At 36.6% G+C, this 25,048-nt stretch overlaps 1 protein-coding gene across 3 annotated transcripts in view; it reads left to right on the top strand.

Moving 5' to 3' along the window:
- LOC100648358 (rap guanine nucleotide exchange factor 2) overlaps positions 1-25,048 on the top strand; it is a 250,571-nt gene that overhangs the window by 64,649 nt on the left and 160,874 nt on the right. For 2 of the 3 annotated variants that reach the window (XM_048404837.1, XM_048404838.1), the window contains exons 3-4: positions 81-208; positions 1,793-1,876. In XM_048404837.1, coding sequence (XP_048260794.1) covers positions 81-208; positions 1,793-1,876 — 212 coding nt within the window. Of the gene's footprint in view, positions 1-80; positions 209-1,792; positions 1,877-6,224; positions 9,298-25,048 lie in introns of those variants that run through there. The other variant, XM_048404842.1, reaches the window with a different exon arrangement.

Genomic DNA, 25,048 nt, shown 5'->3' with positions numbered 1-25,048 from the left:
AATTGTTATTTATATCTTCGTATATAACGCAATTCTATTTGTTACTTGTACTTTACATATTGCTATTTTTTCTATTTTAGGATCTGCAGATCATATACTATGGTCTGCTGGGTCTGGAAGCGTTACGGCCGTGCAGAGATTCCATCCTCCGTGGGCTTTGCAAAATTGTACGATACGAACGACACCATGCGAATCACGTACTCTATTAGTAAGTTCTATTTCAATGTATATATGGTTACGTTTCACATCGGGACTAGTTTCGAATTCAGTACATACCTACGTGTGATAGTAATAACAATTTTTTGAATTGGCGCTCGTACTGATCTCGCGGAATTATTTTGTACTTTTGTCGTAGAAAAGTTCTCTACGTTATCTGAAATACGTATACATATGTCGTGATAAAAATGTAGTAGAAAATTTCTTTATCGACAGCTTTTTTATATATACATGTCCGATACTGTTTTATCGACGTGTTTCTTTCTTACCGCTGGTAGTAAACTAGAGTACCGTAGAAATAGATCAGAGATGTCACTAGATATTGCGACGTTTAATCATTTCCCGCGGTTTTAATGAACGAGCTGGACGTGTTCGTTAGTGAAAGGGAAATATATTTTACCTTGGGAGGAAAAGAATATAATGCAACAAGATTTTCAGGTAAGCAGACCGAGCGTCTCACTTAGATCTTGAATTTGTATTTGTATTAAGATAAAGTTAAAAAATATAAAACACTGGTATTAATAATACTTTGAAATGCAGATATCTTACGAATCCATCGTATTGAGTGGTCCATCATATTTCATTTCAATATAACGATAAAAGTACATGCAAATTATATATTTAATTTTTAATTCGATTAGTCATAGTATAATTTTTTAAATATTTGTTCAGTAAACTGCTGTTCCTATAAATATACATATAATCTTGGGAAGTTGTACGGTTTATGTTTCATAAGAAAATTTGTTTACTTGACTGTCAAGATGGCGATAGCGTACATTTGATATTCCCGCAATTTATAAATGGTAATATGTTTCTTGTTTTGCTTAAATCTAACTTATTTCTGTATAAAAAGATTGTCGAAAACAGGTTTTATGAATAAATTTGTAATTTAGATAAATTAATTATTATTATGTGCCATAAACATTTTATTGATATATAATAATCCATACCTTCATCCATACACTTATGAATGCAAGGAATGCATTTACCACGAATAACGATGTATTTTATGATTACGAATAACAAGTTTAGTTTTTGCATTTGTAAAGTTAGCTACTTGCTACTTTCTGAGTCGCGAATTTCCGGTGCGTGCAGTCACTTACAGAAATGAGAATTTCACGACTAATTGATGATTATTATTGCCTCGTTATTGCAAAAAGAAACTTTTTCACTTCTCGATTACTTAATACACTCAAATTTTACGTGTATTTTCAACTTTGAAATATATTCATATACAGTTTTTCTCAACTTTTATTTCTTCGCTATTTACAATAAATTTCCTTTAAATGAAGACATATATACGGTAGACATAATGACAAATAATTTTAGCGGTTTAGAGTGTGTTTAGGATGGATTATTTAATTTTACTGTTTATCTTATATTCTACGCAATAAAGATCGTTAACGGTATTTATCGTGTAAAGTATAGAATATAAAATAAATTCAAGTAATCTACCTTAAATTTAATCTAAACTATAACGATATGCTTATGTATGACTTAAATCTACATTTGATTAATATAAATTCCAATAGTAGCAATTCTGAGTAAAATAAAATATAATTCGAATCATTTTCAGTACCGGCGAATTGGCCACAAGCTGGTACATACTACTGTCCGGTTCTGTGTTCATCGATGGCTCGATGTTCCTGCCTCGTTCAAGGTAAGAAAATCTCCACATCGTCATCATTTTTAACTTGTTTTCCAGTCTCTCGTACACAATCTCGAACCTCGTACAATAATATCTTCCTTTTTATTTATTATTCTTCGATATTTGCTCGCCAATTTTATCATTTATAATCACACGCAAAACGAAATAGAAAAGTAATGAATTTCATGTCGACCAAACGGCTATGCTTGATTTATTTAAACGGCTTCCGGCTCGGTTGATTTGCCTTAATTTCACATAAGATTTACATTGCAAATGCAACACTCGTAACTCTCAGTACACGATAAATTCACGTGACTGTGTTTTGGAACGCACCGACGACGACGACCATAAATCTCTGTTATTGTAATCATAATTCAGCATTTGTAATTTTATCCGTGGACTTCATCGCGCGTCCATAATAAATCGCCCCTGAAAATCACCTCGTAGATCCAGTCATCAACCGATCGTCTGGCTTATAGCAATTAGGTGGGATTTCCATTGTAATACACGATTGATCGTATACTTTGGTATTTTTCGTGCCAATTTCTTTATTCTTGTTGGATCTATTCAATTTGTGTTATAATTGGTAAATCGATAAGATTTATTAAGAAAATTATTAAAAATATCTCGTACAACCTTCTATCTTTTTTTCCTGTACTAAATTTAAATATCGATTAAATTTTATATTTATAAAAAGAATATCGTTATTTAACAATGTTATAAATCTAACGTTATAATAATACGATATAGTTTTATGGTACGATGATAGGGTATAACAACTGGACTAAGACACTACGCGTGTATTTCACGTGATATCCCTCCAGTCACGTTTATTTCTTTCCTATTTCTGTTTTCTCTTGTTTTCAATATCATAGCCATACCGAATTCGTTTTACGCGAAGAAGCTGCCGAGATAGAAATCGATCGTGGCACGTATATCTACGGAGACTTTGTACGTGTACCGGGTGTACGAAAAATATATACGATTTTTATGGAATTTTTCATTTCGTTTACATTAATAATCGTTCGAAAACATTCATAGTGTAAGAGATATTGTAAGTGCTAGTGCTGGTAATTTTAGATATTTAGAGTTTGGGTTATTATTGAATTATTGATCCTATTACACCGAGTGTATAGTTAATAACACTCAATTTTGTGAAATTATATTGTCGCCGATTAAATTTATGCGTATTAATTTCTTTCTTACGTTAGGTTGAACCTTTTTTTATGAAACTGTGTAGGAAGATGACAAAAGTTGTAGGATACGAAGAAAGATAAATCATTGATTATTTACTGATAATTATTACCAGATCGTTGTTCATTTTTATCCAATTTTACGAAAGGAAGATTGGAAGCATGATATAATATGTTGATTACATGGAGTAACCGAATACATTGCAATCTGCTATTTTCAATATTAATCCGTATTTCGTAAATATTTTGAAAAACATCTTCTAACTCTAAGTATCTCACGAGTGTATATATCTATGTAATGTTATCTGGTATAAAAACCACTATATAACGTAATTATCTCATCCAGCATTATACACAGCATGTATAAAAAAAATTGCAGAACAACTAGTAGTAACCTCAATCCTCTGCAACCTAGTTTTCCTTTGGTTGTTTCACAGAGAAATTATCTGCAATTAATTACAATTTTTCACTTTTAATGGAAGAAATAACAACTGATAATTATTATAAATGCATCGCGTGACAACATAGCAATGGTAGATCTCACGATAACGAAGATATAAAATGATATTTAAAAAACATAGACGAATGAATGTATAAGCTTGTAGTCATACGGTGGTACAGAAGATTGATACGAGATATTTATAGGACGCAAATATGGGTTGCAATACGAGACAGATTTTGCAACTTCGCGATCACAGTGTATATCACACACACGCGAGGCAAGCTCATAAATCGTTCTGTACCAGGGTTACGGTCGCAGTTTTCTCTCTTTGTGTCCCTCGAACCACGGAAATTCTCATTAATCGTGTAACCTCGTTCCTTCATGGTGTAGGTACGTCGGAACATATTATTGCGGCGAATGTATTAGATAATCTACTTTTAATGAAATTCAATCACTGTGAGAAGAAAAAGCAAATTTTCGCTGCGTTGGTTTAACGTGTGCCTCTTCTATTTGTTTGCCTTGGATGCACTTCGAGGATCTAGGTTTGCTTAGTTTGTTCGAATAATTGACGTTAAGAGAACAAAAGGATTACTTCTATAAAAATTTTAAAGAATATCGTATCGTTTAAAAATAAATTTTAATTTTTGTACCAGTTTTCATATAGAGAGATACGTTGTAATAAAGATAAATACATTATTATAAAACAAAAAACATTATATATTTAGGTGGTCTCGTTCAACCGAGACTCGATGCTCAAGATCTATCGCATTGTGAATTTCGTCATCCTCCATTTTTCTTGTTTTACTCAGAAGTAAGAATCATCAGAGTGTGCTCAATATTTTACTATTTCCTTTTACACCAAACTTGTCCAATTCTCATCTGGCATCGATACCTGAGTGGAAACATTCTCTTTCGTACTCATTCTGCCTTGAACATTTTCGCGCTAGATTTCGTATTCTGTCTACTCGTCGAGACACTTTTACAAAACGTCGACGCGAAGCCCACGTGCGATTGCGAGTTCGCGCTTCACGGTTTCTGCTCTTCCATGGACGTAAACAGAAAAATTTGCTCACTAACCACGGGTGTGGTTGCGTTTTAAGTATTCCGTCTCTCTGTACTCTCGCCGCCTTTCTGCGGCTACCTCTCTTTATTTCCTTCTGCCTCGTGTTCCTCTTTTGTTACTCTTTAATGTACTCCTATTCTGTCTTCCCCTCCATATGTCATCCGTCTCACTTTGCCTTGCCCCCTTTTCTTTTCCTATTTATCTCTTTCTCTCCACGTTAAAGTACTTTTACCAGTACGCTACCTTCCCTTCTAACTCTTTGCTCCGATTCTTTCTCCTATCTCCGTTCTTCTTCCTTGCTCATCGAATATACATGCATCTTCCTTCTTCCTTATTTTTCGTACGCTCCTCTCGCGCCCATTCACTTACTCACTTTCTCTCGCGTCATTCGTCTCACTCGCGCCAATGTCACCTAGCGTACATTTACTCACTCCACATTCTTTCTCGTACGCTTACTCACTCGCTCTGTTTCTTTCATAGCGCTACTGTCTTTATCCGACTCACTCGATAAGCGTGTTTTCTCGCTCCACGCAATCTTCCCTCCTCTACTCGGCTCTGCCATCTCGTAATCGTGCCGGGAATTTACGAACCGAGCCGAGTTGAGCGCTGTCTAAGTGTATCGAAGGACAACCATATGGAAAGATGCGTGCAGGCGAGAAGGATAGCTATAGAAGTTAGCGAACAGAGAATGATTCTCTGGAGCGACAAGGAGGAATATAGAGAGTAACGTAGAGTGCAGTGGAGAAAGACGGAGTAAAATAGAGAGAGAGAGAGAGAGAGAGAGAGACACTTCGATCGCAGGGCTGTAGCAAGCATCGAAACTTTTGACTCCCTTGGCAGATAAATTTCATTATTTCGTTCCAAAGGGATTACGAAAAGTTTGATTCACAATGGAAAATGTTATTAATCTTTGAATATGTAAGAGAGTTTCGTATTAAGAAAGAAATTATTTTGAAAAGAAGAATTCATTTAATCAAACGGAAATTTGTATCTGTATAATTATCGATTTTTAGGTTGCTTTTAACGATACAATTGCGGCAACGAAAATTGTTTCGAGTAATTTTACAAACTTTTCGTTATTACAATAGTCCGAAGCAACGAAGAAACAAATCTTAACACAGAAACGTGCGAACTTCCTCCCGACTCAAAGAAAGTACCCACTCTTAAACATTCTCCAGTCGAAACATCTAGTTCACCGTATAAATTAATTCTTAACAAGAATCTCTGTCAAAGAGAAATCTAAAGGAACTGTTCTTCCGATTATCTCGTCGCTAAATATTTCATTCTTAGTTCTTGATATTCGATAAACATCGAAACCATCTCTTTACGCGGTTTCAAATTTCCCTCTCGTTTGAATCTCGTCGCATAAATCATCCGCCATTCAACCCTTCTTCCACACGATACGAACGAAGTCACAGTTACCTCTCGATAACTAGATTTTTTAAAAGATCCTCCATCCCTGCACGTTTTACCATAACAAGAACCATGGACGGGACAAATAAAACTAAAAACGAACCCCCATCGATTTTCACGCCGGGGAACCCCCTCTATAGGCTGGCTCGCGTGGCACGCTCACGAGGGACACACCGGTGGCCACGAGACACTGGGTACAACACTGAAAGCGTACAAGAGAGAAAGAAGGGGGGCCTCACCTACCGAGAGAGACTCCAGTTCCAGTCTTCTCGAGTATATCGTGGTGGTTGGCGAGTGTTGCGATTAATACCGACTGCACCCGCGAATCGCATTCCAATCCCGGCGATTCCCATCTGCGTTTCCAGAAGAACTACGTTACCACACATGGACATGTAGCGTGTGTTGGTTAAAAATCATAAACGGAACCGTATACGAAACGATATAAAAAAGAGAGGGAAAATGAAAAAGAAAGAATAATAGAACGATTCTGGTAAAGTAAATGGAAAGTCGCGAGGTGTTGAATAACCGTACATGGGAAATTAAAATCAACGTATAAAGCGTTATAAAAGGAAGAAAAATAAACGACGTTAAGGATTTTGATAAAATTAATCGAGAATCGAGAGGAATTGCGTTATCGCTCGTGGACGTGTAGCGCGTGTTCGTTAGAAATCGATATTTAAAAGGAAAAATAGGGAAGAGTAAAAGATAAAAGGATTCGGCTAAAATAAATTCAGAACCGAGAGGTACCATGTATTACACATGTAGCGTATGTCGTTATAAATTGTCGTATACGAAAGTTTGTAAAAATTAGAAAAATACGGAACGTCTGAGAAAAGAAGAAGAATAAGAAGAGATAAGAAGTAAGGTAAATCGAAAAATAAACGGAATTGAAGTACGCGTCAAAATTGTCGCGTACAAGCTCGAGAAGAGTGTGTTTATACAGCGTCTGTCCGATGGTCAGTAGTGCACGCGTGTTCACCGGTGTCTGTCATCCGATGCAGCGTGTCTTAACGATCGATTTTCGGGATAAGAAAGAAAAGAGCGTGGCCTTTCCGACACTGCACGTGCGCGCCGCCTTCTCTCTCACTCTTCTGGCGGATCCTCTTTTCACAGCATTCGAGAGGCGTGAGTAAAACAACAGCGGCGAGCGCGTACCCTTGGACCTCCGTACACGCACGTCGGATGCACTGGCTTCCTCGCACCTCGTCGCACTGACGCAATTGCCCTCCCGCTGGGCGAATCGTCGTCGATCTCGAAAGGCCGTCGTGTCTGCGTAAAGATCACGCACTGTTGTCCATGAACCAGACAAGTCTTCTCCTCTGTGTTCTTCCGAGACGAGTTGATCTTTTAGTCTACGAAGACAGATTTGAGGAAATTTCTTTGGATTGCTCGAATCTTTGGACATCGTGAAAAATCGTCGATTACGTCGTATAGAAAGAAGGAAGATAACGTAAAGAATCTGTGGACTATCGATAGATTCTTCGAACTCTGCCAAATTGTGTGTGATCGATAGATTCTTCGAATTCCTCGAATCTTTGGATTATTGAGAAATGATTGTTCCGGACAAGATATAGTGGAGCGTCGTTCATAATTCCGTTTGATCCAGAGACATTCGACCGGCGAAAAGGTTTTACGTGTAGGACTCACCCTCCGGTCCATGAATCATCAGCATCGTGAAAAATAAGAAAAGAGGCGGATATCGATAGATCCTCTCTTCTCGTTTCTATCGAAAGATATTGCACAATCTAAACAGAAGACGATTATCCAAATTATTGAACGATTCTCGTAAACAATTTACGGTGGAAAAGTCATTCTCGGGCCCTTCTTACTTCGAGAGAAGATCGTTCGACGGTAGAAAGTCAATTCATCGATCTTCGCAACAAACTCTACGTCCATCCTATAGTGCAAAATCATTCCTTCTCCTACCCAACTATAGAAAGTCAAATGATCCGTTGTGTTGGGTAAAAAGATCGAAATTATCAATGCACAGTGGATCGCCATTGAACAATTCGATCGGATAGGAACGACCGAGAATCGAATAATCGCGTACATCAATCTTAAGGAGGATTTCACCGCTCGCAAAAAGTGGCGCGTAGATCACTCCTTGAAGCGAGTTGGCCGTGGAACTCGTTTGGAGTGGAGCGCGAGCTACGCATACCGAAATCCTGGGGGACCAGTGACCCGTGTGCAAAGGAAAACCGGAGCCAAGACGGGAGCACCCGAGCCTGTCCGTGGCACCCAAGCCTCTCGCCACAGCACACCCAAGTCTGTCGCTGACCGCTCTGCCTACTTACGAACCTCGAGTATGGCATCGATGATTGCTTTTCGATCCACGACACGAGAACGAGTCTCGTAGAAGGCTTCTGCTTGCTCTTCGTCCGTGTTTACAAGAGCTCACGATCCACTATATACACGGCAAACTTGCCTATGCCGCCTTTGAATAATTACCTGTTCGCTTTCACCTAAGAAGCGAGTCGAACTTTGCTCAGAGGGAGCCGAAGGTATTCCATAATAAATCTAATAATCGAGCTAACGGCCCGTAGCTGATCGACGAGGGTGCGTCACACGAAAGGATCGTTCGTTTGCCAAAAGGAAACGTGTCTTCGTAGTTAACATTCCAAAGGGACCTTGAAGAGGATCGAACATTCGATTTGTACGGCAGATTGGATTGACGTAAACTGCCGGAGGATCGTCTTTCCAGGATAAAGTTGTCTGAGGATCAGACGCTGTAAAGTGGCACAGAATTTCGCGAAGTTGATACGCTTTCAACGAAAATCCAGAGTACGCAGAGGATTATCGGGAAGTATCGGAAAATTGGAGACGGTGAAAGTGGTGTTGGAATGGTTAAAAGTATCGTGAAAGATCGAGGATCTTGAAAACGAGTAATAGTGGAGAGAATATTGTAAGCAACGGTAGCGAGAAAGATTCGGTGAGAAGAATTATGCGTATGGATTCTAGTGACTTGCCATTGGATTTTGTTTGTGAGGATTAAATTTCGAATCTTAAATATCAAATAGCCGGATCTACGTAGAATATAAAAATCGTGGATCATTCGTACGAATTGTGAGAGTCTGCGAATTTGTTGGTAATTGAGTCGAAAAATAAGAAGGCTAGAGGGTTAGAACAAGTGGATAAACGTGACGATGTCGTTGGTGTGAAGAAATATTTAACTGATCAGCACGATCGCGTGATTCTCCAGCGTTTCGTTGGACCGTTTTAAATACAAGGGAACAGCGAGGGAAAAAGCCGGCAAACTGGATGCTCCAGACGGTGCCTCGCCTTCCGCGCCCCCGCCTGACATTACTGTCACCCAGGATGACCGGTGAGGAGCCTTTAATTTAACTTTAACCATATTCTTTATCTCGCCACAATGCGAGACGTTGATGGGCCACCATCGTGTCGCTGCTGTGTTGAATTCTCGTGGTTTTACTGTGTCCGGTGTTTCGCTCGTGTTTCAACTTTTTCTGAATAGCCACGTCGTTGTAAATAATTGGGCAAGCTTTTGTGTGAACTGCTTAGTCACCTATAATTTCCAATTTTAAATTCTTCTTCACACTCCTAATGTTTAAATTGGTTATCATTCGTTATTACGTGTATAATGTTTTAGTTTATTTTCTTAATTCTGTTACGGTCTTCAAATTCGATATCCCTATTCGACTAGATCGCGCTGTGCGTATTTCTTTTGTTTATACGTTTCGCATGAGGATTCGATGGTAATTGCTTTATATTAAAGGAATTGATATATCTTAAGTGATAAATTAAAATAAAATTCACTTAATTTTTACTTACCTTTCATTCACATCTTTTTTACATATCCGAACAAGAAACGAATCGAACGTCTATTCGGCCTGTTATGTTAATACACAGAAACAGTTCATAGAACAATTGGAATTAGTTAATTCTAAAGCGCTAATTGTGTTTTATGGTTATGCAAAACTACAGATCGTAATATAGATCCTTAGAAGATCATTCACATCCGTTCCCTCATAAATTATCATACATTCAAAGCTAACTTCCTGGAAGGAAGCTAATTCAGCGTCGTATAGATTTTAGATCGCCAGATAGATTATTATTCTCAAATAAGCTATTATCTTTTATCCTCTTAACGTGTTCATTTCATACGACGCGGTTCCGACACGTATTCTTAGATTATGTAACTATTGCGAAACTGCGAAAAATTTCGTAATAATTTTTGTAATACAAGATATTTTGTGAAGATCTTTTACTAATATACGGTAGTAGTTAACGTGCAGGAAATAAACGTGGGATCAGTAGCGAGCACGTTAAATATTCTTTATCATCATGGTTCAAATAACGTTAGGATAAAATCACCGATGTGCATCCATAATTCAGAAAATGTCAGAAATATTTTCGATACAGTAGATTGACTTACCGTACTAATTTTATGGGTAACGATATTTCGATGACCTAGTTTATCCAATATTTGAACGCCCACGTATTTTTAGTGTTAAATCATATCGCTTTATAAAAAATTTTAATCACTACGTTTTAATTTACTCGTTCGAATTGACTGAAGTAATTAGAAATTTCATACGAAGTAGCTTTTATTTTTGCTTTTCGATATTGCTACCTCGTAATCAAACTCGAGCGCATTCTCTACGAATTCTAAAATAATTATTTATTTTTTAATAAGGGCGCGCATGCCTTCAATTTACGCTCCCAGTGAAATCCAAGAGTGCCAAATATGTATAATAATCACGACGGAGAGTGGCAGATTATTAAAGTGAAAAGTAATAACCGTGTCAAGCGTAGGCTTTAATTCAGAAAGAAACGTGTTAGGTGATAGGGAAACGAGCAAAAACTTCTCGTTCGTGAACTGGTGCGTAATGGTAGGAAAGCAAAAAGCCCCTGATCATTTTCCTCCCCGGTGATCGGATGGAAATATTTGCAAAGGAATTCTTGTGCAATAATTAAGGCTCGTATTTCATCCGGATCAAAGTGAAAGTCGCCTCAAAACATGTTAGTTTTATAAATCATCCCGAGTTTCATAAACTGACTTCTTTTGGCCTCGTATTTCATTCTTCTTTCCTATTGTTTCCTTTTCTGTTCATTTTAACATTGTTCTTGATGTTAAATTATATAGATATTTGCTAGTTTCTTCTTCATATATCAATTTTAAGTAGAAATTTCGTATTTCTTACATTTTTCATATAAAAATCTTTGCTTTTCGTGTACAATTATTGCCAAAAAATTTCGATCACGATACAGTATCGTTATATTGTGCAGAATTTGTGTATGTATAGAAATTTACCATCTTCCTTACCTATAATCACTCAGTATGTAATCAGTGTTGACGAAAGAAACCTAAAAAATGTTTAAAATTTTTACATTTTCCTTTATTTTCGTTCTCATTATCAATAATTTCTCTCATCATTAGTTTCATCAAATTGTCAATAATTAATCACACAGGCCTTGACACAATATTAATAATCTCACAATCAATAATAATCGCGCAGAAAGGTCATCAAAAATGAACTAGACCTAACAAGAATTGCTACGTTGTCCTCTAATTTTCACTTCTTTTGAATTACGCGTAGTCAATGTCATAATTATTAATACGACATTACGCAGTCAACGATGATCGGACAAAAAAAATTCTCAGAAATTGACTACATCTTAACGAAAATATATGTAAGGAAAGGTTGAACGAAGGGAATAAGAGAGTCGGAAATAATTAAGCCAAAACAATATAAGTACGCCCACGGCTCGTATTCACGGGGCAAAGTTATACGAATGCAACGTGGTGCAATGCACGCGCATCCATTCATCAGAACAAACTGTACAAAACAACGTGCAGGGAGAACGCAATGGAATGTCGAAGCATTTCATGAATATTCAGGCACGTCGAAGCTTCGTGTGGAGTCGTCATCGAGCCTCGATCGGTTTCGATCAATCTTCTCGCATCGAACACAATTGACCTCCACGAGCTTTTGCAGTATTATCGATTGTCGAGGTTTTCGGCTGGCATTGTTGTTCCACGGCTGTCACGGGTGCGTGCACGTGACACGGCATTGTCAATAATACGCGTCACGTTTCAATCCCTGCTCCGATAAACAAGCGAGCTTTGAGATCCGCTGAAAATCCAGTTCCAATGTCAATGTGTCCCGAAATCGAGGATGATCAAGCTTTCTGTCGTTCGTGATTGAAGCTCCAGACTGTTCGATGGTCGCGAATGCAAGATTCGTCCAAGCTTTTCCCTTTTTTCAATCCTCGAAGTAAAATTTATTTGTCAACTTTTATGACAAGAAGAATAAAATACAGCGGTTAAGAAATAGATCCAAAAAAATTAGATCCAGTTATATTAGGTCTCTTATCATTTAATTAATTTTGTAAAACTTGATAAAATATAGAACTTGATAAAAGAAAAAAAATGTTTCATTGGAAAATAAGATAATGTACCAATACCATTTGCAAGTTTTTGTACGAAGATATGAGTTATAATATATCTTGTTATAAGAATATTTATTTAACAAACTTTGTTCCATTTCTGCGTATAACGAAAACAAAGATGAATAATGTATGTTTATGAGCAATATATATTTATAAACGTATGTCTGTCACTCGAGATGGCAGTATTTTAATACTAATTTAGTAACATAACATTCGTGCAACTACGAAATTTCACGAATAATACATATACTACAAAACTGTACATTAAGGATTAATTTAATTTTAATTATTTTCGAGTTAGATGCGCCATCTCGATGATACCAGGAAGATTTTTCCATGCGCATTTAATGCATCGAGACATCGTGTCGGTTCAATTTGAGTTTCTTCGCTGTGTTACATAATCAGTTTTCACTCTGTTCTGCTGACACTTTGATGCAACTGTTTTCAAAGGAAGCTTTTATATAAAAGATTCACGTAATTCTCGAAGAAGAGAGCAGGGCTGATTGTGCAACCTATTACAAGTTGACGCGAGCAATCGATCGTCACCGTTTTGAAATCTTTTTGTCCATCTCGAGTTATTGCCTCATCAATGATTGTTTTTATCAAAAGATTTTCAATGAATCAGACAAATATTTGAGCATCTTATTCGTTAAAACCAACGATTAAATAATCATGTTTCGATGACAATAATATCTGTACAAAAAGATGTATTACACAATTTTACTCTGGATTACGGATGTTTGCGCGTCCATGTAATTTAAATGTACCACAGAATGTACATAATACGCAGAAAAATACAAAATATACAGAGTGAAATGCTTGTTATGGCAGAAAACGAAACAATTTTTCATTTAAGCTCAATTAAATTTTTTTAGCATGTTTGGAAAAATGTGAATTTGTATAAACCCTCTTAGTATGTATATCACCGTACACATTTAAATTAATACAAATAGGTTTTTCGGATTTTTTAAAAATATTCTCACTGCGGGTACGAAATCTACCGAAATTTTATACACGTGCGTATCTATTTATTTTTATTATATCATATTAATTAAAAGCACGAATACAGTATAACCCAACGAAATTTAATATAAGTTTCGAAGCATCCTCGTTTCATTTTCTCGAAAAAGATACACCACACCTTCGTGACGAAATGAAGAGCAATTTTTAATTACATGAATAAATACAGAAGAAAAGAACTCCCGTGGACGACGTTCTCAAATTGCAGGAAGAAATTGAATGTAGGTGGGGCCAATTCTATTTTCATTATTTCCACGTGGCATCCTCGATTTCCTATTTCGATAAAGGGTGCTGGCACCCTGTCGAGGGTTCCTGTCAGTTTTTATAATTAAATTTCTCTCGGGGAGGAAAGTTGGTCATGGAAGATACACCCTTGAGTGTTTCAACATCAGAATCCACGTTGCTTTTGACTGTATTTTAATGGCACCAATCTATCGACCATTCCTTTGATAACGTTTATAGAATAACTTATCGATTTCCTATTGGTCTCCAGAGCCGCCGTGTGTTTTACTTTATATCAACGTTTCGTGGTGACTTTAAAAAAAGAAAAAATATAATTAAAAAAAATGTCGAAGCACGCGTTGCGCCGTGCACGAAAGAGAAAGGCCAGAGTGTTTCATTTGCACAAGCGCAAGCTTTTTTTTCTCTCTTCGGCGTTGAACAACGAATAAATTTAGTACGGACAATAATTAATAAGAAGATTTTGTTTCGCGCACGAGCACTTCCGTCACTGTTAACCTTGTTTTACGTGTAATAGTCGCGTTACGCTTAATATCACGGTAATTAAGAAAATTTCCGTTAATTGTGAAAATGTACTCCGGAAGGAAACGCACAGTGTTCGTTTGATAACAGGTTTTGTTAAACGAAAACACGGATGCTGACTGTTTCTCATAATTAAACGACTGTACGTGTATTTTTAATAACAGTTGTGTACACGTGTTTTTATCGTAGCAAAATTTTTGCGCTAGAAGGAAATATCCAACGTAGATTGGTTTTTCCGCAGTCGAGAGACTTGACATTAAATGGTTTTCTCGACAGATATCTCTGTCTATAATCTCGTGACGAAGGGACGCGATATATGTGTAGACGTGGCATAAAAAGGAAGAACGGAAAAACTGCAATATTGCATAATAAATTATGCGTCAAATAAAAATACTGTTGCGTTTGGAACGATCGTTTCAAGTCAGTGGATTTTTATTTTTATAAAATAACTAGTAGACACGGTGCACTGAAAATTATCGGTATGATCGTCGTTAGTGTAAGCGAAGAACGTCGTAAACGTTAAACATAGTGTTGTCTCGATGTTTCATTATATTGCTTAAAGCATTTACGAAGGAATGTGATTACGTAATGCGAGAAACATTTGTCAGATCTGACACGTAAATGAAGAAAGATCCGACAAATGGAAGAAATACATATGTTGGATTAACAACAATCGAGTATTTTATTACCAGTCCACTTATTATAAATTAATACAAAAAGCTTGAAAAATCGTACTTTATTTCTTTTTACGTGGCAGCAAATGCTGTCTAATCAATTGTAATGATCGTTTGATATGTTTAATAGAATATTTAATTTGTTTATCTAAATTGACGAGTTTCCAGCAATCTTTAAATCCCATACCATCTTTTTCTTATTGTAAATGCAAAAGGAATTAAAGTAGCTTTCTAAATACATTTTGATTGGTATCCTTTCACTATCAACGCTATTTACACGTGAATCCAGAAATTATACAGACATTTCCTCTTTAAAAGGATACATGTACCTTCTCTACTCTGTGTATTTACAGGAAATTAAAAAAAACAAGATACATAAAATATATGTAGCAAAATAAGATAGATGGAATATCGAAAATATAGTACGCGCTGTAACATTTAATAAATAAAGCAATTTTCTATTGAAATTCTATTTATTCATAAAAATATGAATTTGCATAAATATTCAAATAATAGTGTAGCCACCGTATCAAAGCAAGATCGTAAAGATGAACACAGTAGAACGATCTGTGGTGCAGCAGGCGAAACTCGTGCCTTTAATTATTATCGGCCAACCCGACGGCAATTATGCTTCGACGTCCTGACCAGTCTTTCAGTCACCCCGACGCGACGGCGCTGATAAATTTTTAATCGGGCAAGCAAAGAGACGACTGGGGCTGCGACGCATCGGCTGTAGTCTCAGTCACCAATTTAGATTATGATCTTCGGCATTATACTGATAAAACGATAGGGTTCCCTGGATTCTCTAATAATAGTTGCGCGCGTTGTTGATCACACTGTATAAGGGGGTTCGTGGATATGTAGTACCGCGTAAATGCGAAGGAGGGTTGTTGAGAAAACCTTGTTTGCCGTCAGCACGTGCTGTTCCACACCCTATCGATCTCTAACTAAATTAAATGGCTGGCGTACTATTGCTTAGACATTGAACGAGAAACGACATTCTCGCTCTATTCGCTACAGACGAAATCTTCAGCGAGAAGGATCCTCGTCCGTTAATTGCGATTCTGATTGCGATGCGATTTTGTCGATTTTTTGTCGATGATTGGATAATTCGTGAATTTTTATGCAATTTTATACTGTTATGAACAGAAGTACAGAAATGGGAACTATATATAAAATTTATTTCTGGCGTTAAAAATTATTCAAAGTATTTGAATATTTTATATATTATTTTATATATTGTAATCTGTGCATTTTTGCGTCTCTAAATGTATTAAAGGACAAACAAATTCTTATTATAAGATTTTATGTTTTACGAAGATGCCCACAATTTTTTTAATCCATAAAATACAAAGAAAATTCTCTTAGAACGAGCGCCTTCTGTCACATATAACCGAATACAAAAGACAAATATTTCAATATGTTAAAGGTAGACGCATTATGTCACCCTCCTCGTTCAGCCTTCACTCCAAACGGGAAACCTTAACCTTCTATAACATCATATGCCTTGAATGTTACGTATGTAAACCTCATCCATATTTGACAAGACTTCTTCTGTTTACTTGTTAACGTCCTATCGTATTATGTAATCTGTCTGTTCATTTATTAATATCTATTAGCTTATAAACTATAACAAACTATATCGTACCATAGAAAGGAGCCACCGATGCTTTCTACAAGTACAAAATAAGCTACGCTCTCGTAAAACTCTGAAAAACCCCAACCGATTCCTTGCCAAACTCAATTCTTTTACATTGACAAACCTAAAATAAGTTTCGATTTATAAATCGACGACACCACCGAACAAACGTCCACTAGCAGTTATAAGAGCAAGTCGAGTTAGCTCGTAGCTCCAGCATTCCAGCAAGTCTGGAAACGCGGAAAATACCGTTGCCAGGAAACACGAGGGGAGAGAAAGAAAGAAAGGAGAGCTCGATTCCGCGAAGCCGCGTCGTAAAACGATCGAATCTCGAAAATTAGAAGCTTAGAAGAAATCGTTCGACGAGCGGCGTGCACCAGCACGGAATGTACTCGCTAGCCTTGGCTCGTAAGACGGGTTTCAGTATGCTCGCCAGTGCATTTCGCTGGATGTACGCGGCTAACACGGTACGTGCTGTGAAATCCTGACCGAGATGCACGAGCATTGTCGATCCTACGTTTCCTTTCTCGATGTATGTATACGCTATCGTTCATCAGCGCATATCGGAATATTTTGGTAGATTTGTAGTAACAACGCGTGAATTGTACGAAAGCGTACGAATTAATAGGAGATTGATAATTGAAAGAAACATTTACAAGAATTTTCATGGAATCATTGGATCGTACGTTTAAATGGGATATTAAAGGTACAGCAATAATATATTCTATTAGTTATTATACAGGATGAGTCCAGTAATTGAGAAGTGGTACTTTTGCCGATTTGCAGCAACGATATATGAATTGTACCAAAGTGTACGAATTAATGGAAAATTAACGATTGAAAAAATGTTTGTAACATTTTTTGTCGAACCACCAGATTATATTAATATACAACGCTCTGTATGGAACCATTAGACCATACATTTAAATTAGTTGTTAAAGGAAATGGCAACAATACACGTTACTACTTACTGTACGGAATGATTTCGAAATTATGGTACAAACAGAAAGGGCGCGATTTCTTGTGTAAAAATAAATCGAAAACGTGCTCGACAAAGGAAAGTTTGAAAACATGTACGCTTTATGTAAATGAAGTTGTCTAATTTGTTCATTCGAAGCTTCGTTTTTGAGAACATAAAGTTCGACCATGTTTAGTTAAGGTACACGCGAGCTTGATACTCGACAAACTTTGAAATCCGATTTTCTCGAATACAAGGACGTATTATAGCAATTTGAAGCAAGAACAAGAGTTCGAATACTTTTGAACGATAGTGTATTTCGTTATATCTTTCTCCTTCTGCCACCCATATGAAATTCCTTCTTTTTTCTCAGCGCTGTACTCGCGTTTCGACTTTTCGTGGTAACTTTGTTTCGCGACAGTAGGTCGAACTGTCGAAACACCGTCAACTATGAATAATGCATGTCACGGGACATAGTCCCCGTCGAAAATTCGATTCCACCGTTGCGGTGGAATAAATTGCTCCTCCTCCTCTTTCTTTTTGCCTTAATTAACGGGTAATTTGCTCTCTTTTTACGAAGATACTGTTAAAACGCTGGATAATGGAATTTGATGAAAAGAATTTTAAACTGTCTGACTCTTATTCTTGTATATGTGATGATTTAGGAAAAGCGAGATTATGCGTAACACATGGTAGTTAACCGACGTGTAGGTAGCAAAATCGTAAAGTACTTATCTTTCTTCAGTTTTCATAAATTGAAACTAAAGCAAACGGAAACAGACAAAAAGTTAAAAATTATTTATATATTTCATTAATTATTTATATACAAAATGCGATGTATTTTGAAGCAAGAAATACATAATACGTATATGCTTCCTTTTTCTTCTAATTCTCTCGCCATGTTCATTCCTTTTGGGACGTGAACTTGACGTGACAGCTATCGTATAAAGCATCAATTTCCGCTAATAGCAATTTCTATAGTACCTATCATTCACTCTACCAGGCATCATTTCGAGGGAACAGCCATATTTTTTTAACCAGTTGACAGTAATTGAAAACTTAATTACGACATCCAATATAAATTCCAATTAAAGGGAAAATTATATTATAATGAGAAATATTATGAATAAATGGACTATGTAATTAACATTTAATCATGAAAATAATCTACTTCTCATTAAACCAATTATAAAGTATCCATTACGCCAATCCAGATATCATAACAGCCGAAACTCACGTAACATTTCGAACCAAGTACGGTCTATCCGCAATGCAGAAACATTAGCTATCCGCATAAATCACACACTATTGTACCACACTAAAAGCTGTAGAGAGAGGGACAGGGGTAATCGTGATTTCTGTACCGGTACAATACCGTCGTCAAGATTCGACTTTTATTTCATTCCGTGGCGAGGTTAAGGTTACGTGAATCTCTTTCGGAAAATTCTATATCGGCTTTCAACAAGTGCGGCTGAATGAGATTTTAAAGGCGAGTAAAACGGGTGCACGTAGCCGTGTTCATTTCCGCGTGATGCCAATCCATTGGCACGTGAATCTCGTTTTCGCGGCTGCGTACCATTGTAAACCGAAATGCACGGGTCAGAATTCCATAATTAAACAGGACGAGGCAAGCGATATCCCTCATTTCCATGCAGAACGTTCCATCGAATTAGTTTGCTACAATTTATTGCCGGTAACGTTATCGGTTACACGGATGCCTCACTATTATTAATATTTTCGGATAACGTGTATCTGTCCGACCAATAATTCCATGTTGGAAAGTAGCGAATTTGGATATACGGTTTATACGTTCCAGCTTTGACCTCGTTTTGAATTTAGTTTTCGAAGAGAATCCGATTCATCGTGTTTACCTCTGATTAGGTTTTGGTCATTATTTACAGCGCTATGTTTTAACAAATATTTTTTATGGAAAATCTGTCTGTTTCTGTATCGTAAAACGCTACTTGTAGCGCTTAGGATGTCACCAAATAACTTGATCACCTGAGGAAGGCAGTGTACTACTGCTTATTAAAATTAAAAGCGTTTAAAAAGCACTTATTTTCGAATAAAAAAATTCTAAAACGAATTTAAAAAATAAAACAAGATTTAAATAAATCTGTTTAAATTAGATCACCGTGATAGGGTTCGAGTAAATGAATCAAAGTAAATAAAATTTAAAGTCTAATAAGTATCTCATCATAGAGAAACAGGACATTATCGTTAAACAAAAGATCCCCATCATAGCATTCTAACTTCGATCGAATTCCTGTAACAAAGCTTCTCATCGCGTACATTAACCCGCGAGCAAAACCGCCACCAGCATCCACCCATTCTCGGTCAAAGATAGTCATAGTTGTAGGCCTTGTCCATTTCCAACCGCTATCGATACCTTATATAAATCCCGCAAAGACTTCTCTTTTTCCTCTTAACGTTGGAATTCCAAGTAGCCGCAAATGTCTCGTGGAATCGATTCGAGTTTTCGTATAGTAGGTGGAAGCGATATAGCGAGGCCGTAAAATCGGTCAGTAGTTAAAGTTTACGAATTTGCTGATGTCACCAATCAATATTTACCTAGAGTTTCGCTCAGGACCCTACGATGTCAATTCGAAACAGTTCTTGCTTCCTAGTACATCTACAAATATTGTCTCCTTTTGGAAGAAAATAATTATGATCCATTTCTAACTTACATTCTGAAAACTTCGATTTTATGAAAGTAAAAATAAAAACCGACTAAAGTACCTGCGTACGTGCGAGTTAACTCTCAAATCGTACCATTGGATCCTAGATAACTATACTAATTTACATCAGATTATTAAAATTTAAGGTATCGAAATTCATTTTATGTTTTACATTCTCCGCGATAGAGATTAGCGATACAAGTAAATTGAATTAAGAATTCTAAAATTATGTAATCTTAGACTGTTACAGTCTCCAACAGCCTAATAGATATCAATTGAGTGTTAACACAAGTTGCAAACTTAATCCACTTCGACCTTCGCGATTTTACAACCTCGCTGTATCGCTTCCACCTACTATGTATATATATATATATATATGTATCTTGATTCGATTTACTCTCTGGTAGGCACGTGGCCGAACGTCCTCGCGGTTTGCCAGCACGCAAGACACGAGGCTGCTCGCACGTGCCACGATTAACAGATGCAAGAACTCGTCCGATCGTCTCTCGGTATAACGGGGAGAAAAAATAAAAACGCCGGTTAAAAGGGGTGGGAGGTGTGGAATAAAAGTTGGCGGAGAAGAAGGATCTTTAGACTCCATTGTTCGGCGTGATCGCGCCATTGCCGCGTTTATTATCCTTTGTACCATGTCGAGGCTCGTTGCCAGAAGGCCCTCGGGATCGCCAAATTCGATGAACTGTTTGCAGCTACTTAGATCTGTAGCCTGTGTGCGATAGCACCCTTTCATCAAGGGGGATCTTTTGTAGGGCTAGAGTGGCCTGCAACCAATTGCAAACATTCGTAGTTCCGCTCCAACCGGAAGGATTACATTGTTCTCGAGTAGAACGTCCCTGTCCTACCACCCTCTCAAATTCGTTGTTTCTTTGTTTCTTACTTTTGTTGTGGTTAATTCCTGTACGATTTCACGCCGCATACGGAGATTCTCTTTCGTTGTCGAATGAGAGGGACGTAGAAGAGATTAGAGTTATAGATATGCGGATTTTTTTGCGAACTCACAATTTTGAAAATATAATTGCAAAAGCAGAACCTTCGTAGAAAATTGTTTTACCTATTGACGTCTGGACATTTTATTTATTTTTTCATATTACGCGCAATCTCTGTAATTTTGCATTTTCAAATTTCCTATAAAAGCATAAAGATCCACAGTTTATTCATAGGTATATTAGGACAGTTACTGGTTGGATGGCTACAAGTTTGGTTTTGAATAATTGCTCGGAGATTATTACTGCATCCGAAATCTTATATAGCAGAGAATCTACTTCCTCAAATATTAAAATAAAATAACACAATATAACATATATAGAATATACGTCTTCTTTCCTTCACCGCGATCGTGGGCCGCAATCTCGAAAGTTGGATCGGCAGCGTTTAACAAGCAAGATCGTATCTTTCCGGGAAAACGCGGTGGTTACTTTCGCTCATGAATAGATCGCGGATGTTTACACATTTATGGAAAATTTAAAGATGAAAAAATTTGCGGAATGCATACAACGTGCTAAGCTATATAAAATATTCAAAGTAGAGTGCTCATTGCAATATTTACCGACTGCACTGAATTATCATTTAAGATTCGTTTCTTTATTTATGCTCATAGAAATATGGATTTGCGTAAACATCTGCAGTCTAGTCATGAATAATTGATCAGTAAATGCAATTATGCGATGTTTATTCTCGTTGATCCTCGTGTTTACTGTAGATATTTGTTAATAAATTTTATGCGGAAATGGTGAATCGTAACGGATGCGTAATGAATTCTTCTTCGTGAATGGAAAATTCATTTCATTGAAATTCATTTCATTAGAAATCTGCTGAATTACGGTCGACGGGACGGTTAATTATTTTTATTATTTTCGACATAAAAATCTGTTCTATACATAGCGAATAGCATTTTATACATATCTATACTGAAACCGAGCGATCATCTTTCCCAACCACTTTTCACGAGGTTGTATGTTCTATTCACGTATGTGATCAAAATAGAAAATACGCCAAGAGTAGCTCTTTGAAAACCGCGAAGAAAAATCACGGAGTGCAGCAAATTATACGTCAAAGTGACACTGGCTGTTCCGGAAGCGGGGCCATCGTGTGGAAACCCCGTTTCGCGGTCGTGCAGAAACTTTTTCACAGCAATTTGTCCACGGGGGTGGAAAACCAGCCGCGAGTCGAGTTTCGTGAGGACTGTGGAAACTTTTTTAATATAAGGGTTCGGCCTGGCCTTCTCCTCGTGGCATCTGCACGAGACTCGTTCACTTTTCGTCTAGTTATTTTGCATTCGAGCGAAACTTTCGTCGTCGTCGAATAAAACAACCGTCGGATTCTGGATCCATTTCAGAAGTCACCGGCCAAACGATGTAAAGTCGGGACAAACTTTTCAATGGTCACTTACTGGATTCTTTCTCTCTGGCTCGAAAGGACCATTCAGTTGCTCGACGTTAATTGTAATACGGATATATACAGGGTGTTTAAAAAGGAAGACGATATTTATATGGCGTGATTCTAGACAGTAGGACAGCGAAGAAAGTCTATGTACAAAAATTGTTTGAGGCTTATTTTGTAAGTTAAAAGCAATTTTATTTTATGCTGAAAATACATTTTTTTTCTTCTGTTCGTAAGTATCGAAACGCTTGTAAAAGTGGAGTAGATATAAGGAATTATTAGGTGTTACGTATTAAGACGTTTAGCTATTATAAAGATAGGATCTTACATAAACGATGGATTTATATATTAAATGTTATAATAGGAGATAAACTGCATATATTTCTAGGAAATTATTAACAGCTTTAAGAACTTAATTTATTTTCGTATCTTAGATTAAGATAGATAAGGATTACAGAATCTAAAATACGTAAAGAATGTCTAACGTCGTAATAAAAATCTTAGATATCTTTATGATACTGGGATTAAATCTTTTCTCGTACATTTCTTGTTATTTGATTTCAGATTTTATTTTAGATTTTGTATCACGTATGAAGTTTCTCGAGCTTTGTGTTTAATTCACTCAAGACTTTTACAATAAGATTTAAGTTTGAGGAGTCGAAAGAGGCATCATTTGATCCTTAACCTATCGCGTACTTCTTGTAACTCGTACAAATGGCTTTCGCAAATTCTTAACTCGTTATCTTACGCAAACGTACAATTCGGTCAATTAATTATTTGCCTAATAATTTGATCTAAGTATTACATCGTGTACGAAATCAAGATATATCCTGATACTAATGAATTGTAGCGTTGTATCAAGCTTTCTAAACTACTTGGTTGCTGCTTCTTAATTGAGGAGGGTATGGTTTTCTAGGGAGAGGGAAAATACGCGACGGTAAAAAAAAAAAAAAAAGAAAAGATTTCGTATTCAAAGAGCTCTTTGTCGGAACAGTCTACCCTGAGCCGTGCGTTTTACCTTTGGCAAGAACGCGAATACCACCAGTTGGACGAAAGTTTGCGTTTTTAATTAACCGGCAGCGGTCCCGCGCCGTTCTTCCACGGCTGGTAATAACGAAATGGAATCTGTCAATCGAAATGCCGTATACTTTCGTGCAATTCCGCAAAAGTGTATTTTTAATAGCCCACTGATATATTTTAATACAAAGTCTTCTAAGAGTTGGAAAACTCGTTATATTCTTAAATAATGTTCTTCTTTGAAGCGAACTTTCGCGTAAGAAAATCAATGCAGAATGACGATAAAAATATAAATTTGAATTTTGATTTTCAAAGTAACATTCATGAGGAAACAAAGGTTCAATGCCCCCCTCAATGAACACACTAAAAATCAGACATACAATACATCCAAGTAATTTCTCAAAAAAAAAGTAATCGCTGCTATTAACGAAAGTATTTGAAGAAAAATTTAGTGAATTTTTTGGAGAAAGATCATATCCAATGAAATGGCACTCTTCTTCCATTCTCTTTTTCGAGTACTATTTCCAATGGCACGTTCAAATTACAATACTTATCCCACGAATGCACCGTATCGTCGTTTCTGATGGCCAGCTTTCAGAATTCAAAAATTACCCTCATAATGCACCCGGGATTGCAGTAGTTCGTTTCATTCGGAAAATTATACCTCTACTTTACTTCCTTCAGCGGAATATCCGTTAGCCCGTGGACGTAGTAACACGTTGTTTTACTACATTCCTGCTATTTCATTACACGTCAATGCACTTCTTGCGGGATGAACGACGACAGTAACGATTCAACTGAATTTACCGATATTGGATATGAGGTTGTTCGTTCGAATTTTATGAAACATCATGTATTTCTGTGTTGGATGTAATGAGCGTTTTCTATGAAATAAAAAATGCAAGAAAAATAAAGTAAAAATTCAATTTCAAGTTTTCACCACATTACTGATTTTCCTGTAAAATCATACTTTCATGAATATTGTATAATTAATTATTTATAAATCGCGTTATATCTGTCTTCATAGAATTCTTTCTATTCATCGATTTTAATGTTATCGCTAGACAAATTGATCTTTTTACTATCCTATTCCTAAAATTTAAGATCCTTTCTTAATTGTTTTTTACATATAAACGATTCCCAATTTATTCCACAAAATTTTTATTAAATGTCATCCAACGATATTATATTTTCTTAATAAAATGTATACTTCTATAAATGCTTACATGCGTTTTATGTTTGTAACATACACATCTTTATAAAAAATTATTTAATTTTTTTTTAGATACACGTATGCGCCCCATGTAGTGACAAAATTAACATTACCTAAAATAGAAGGTTGCCCACATGAGTGACACTGTCGCTCAATAAACCACCCATTACTTCAGACCCACATACTATACATTCAGTAAAATTATCATCATCAACTCCCACAGTTTTATTTTTCAATGTGTCTAAGCAGTTATAATCTATTTCAACTTGTATTTTCTATCCCACTTGCAGTTTAATTCTCTTTT

The sequence above is a fragment of the Bombus terrestris genome, chromosome 4, assembly GCF_910591885.1.
Source record: "Bombus terrestris chromosome 4, iyBomTerr1.2, whole genome shotgun sequence".
NCBI classification, from domain to species: Eukaryota; Metazoa; Arthropoda; class Insecta; order Hymenoptera; family Apidae; genus Bombus; species Bombus terrestris.
This window is presented reverse-complemented; position numbering and strand designations above follow the sequence as displayed.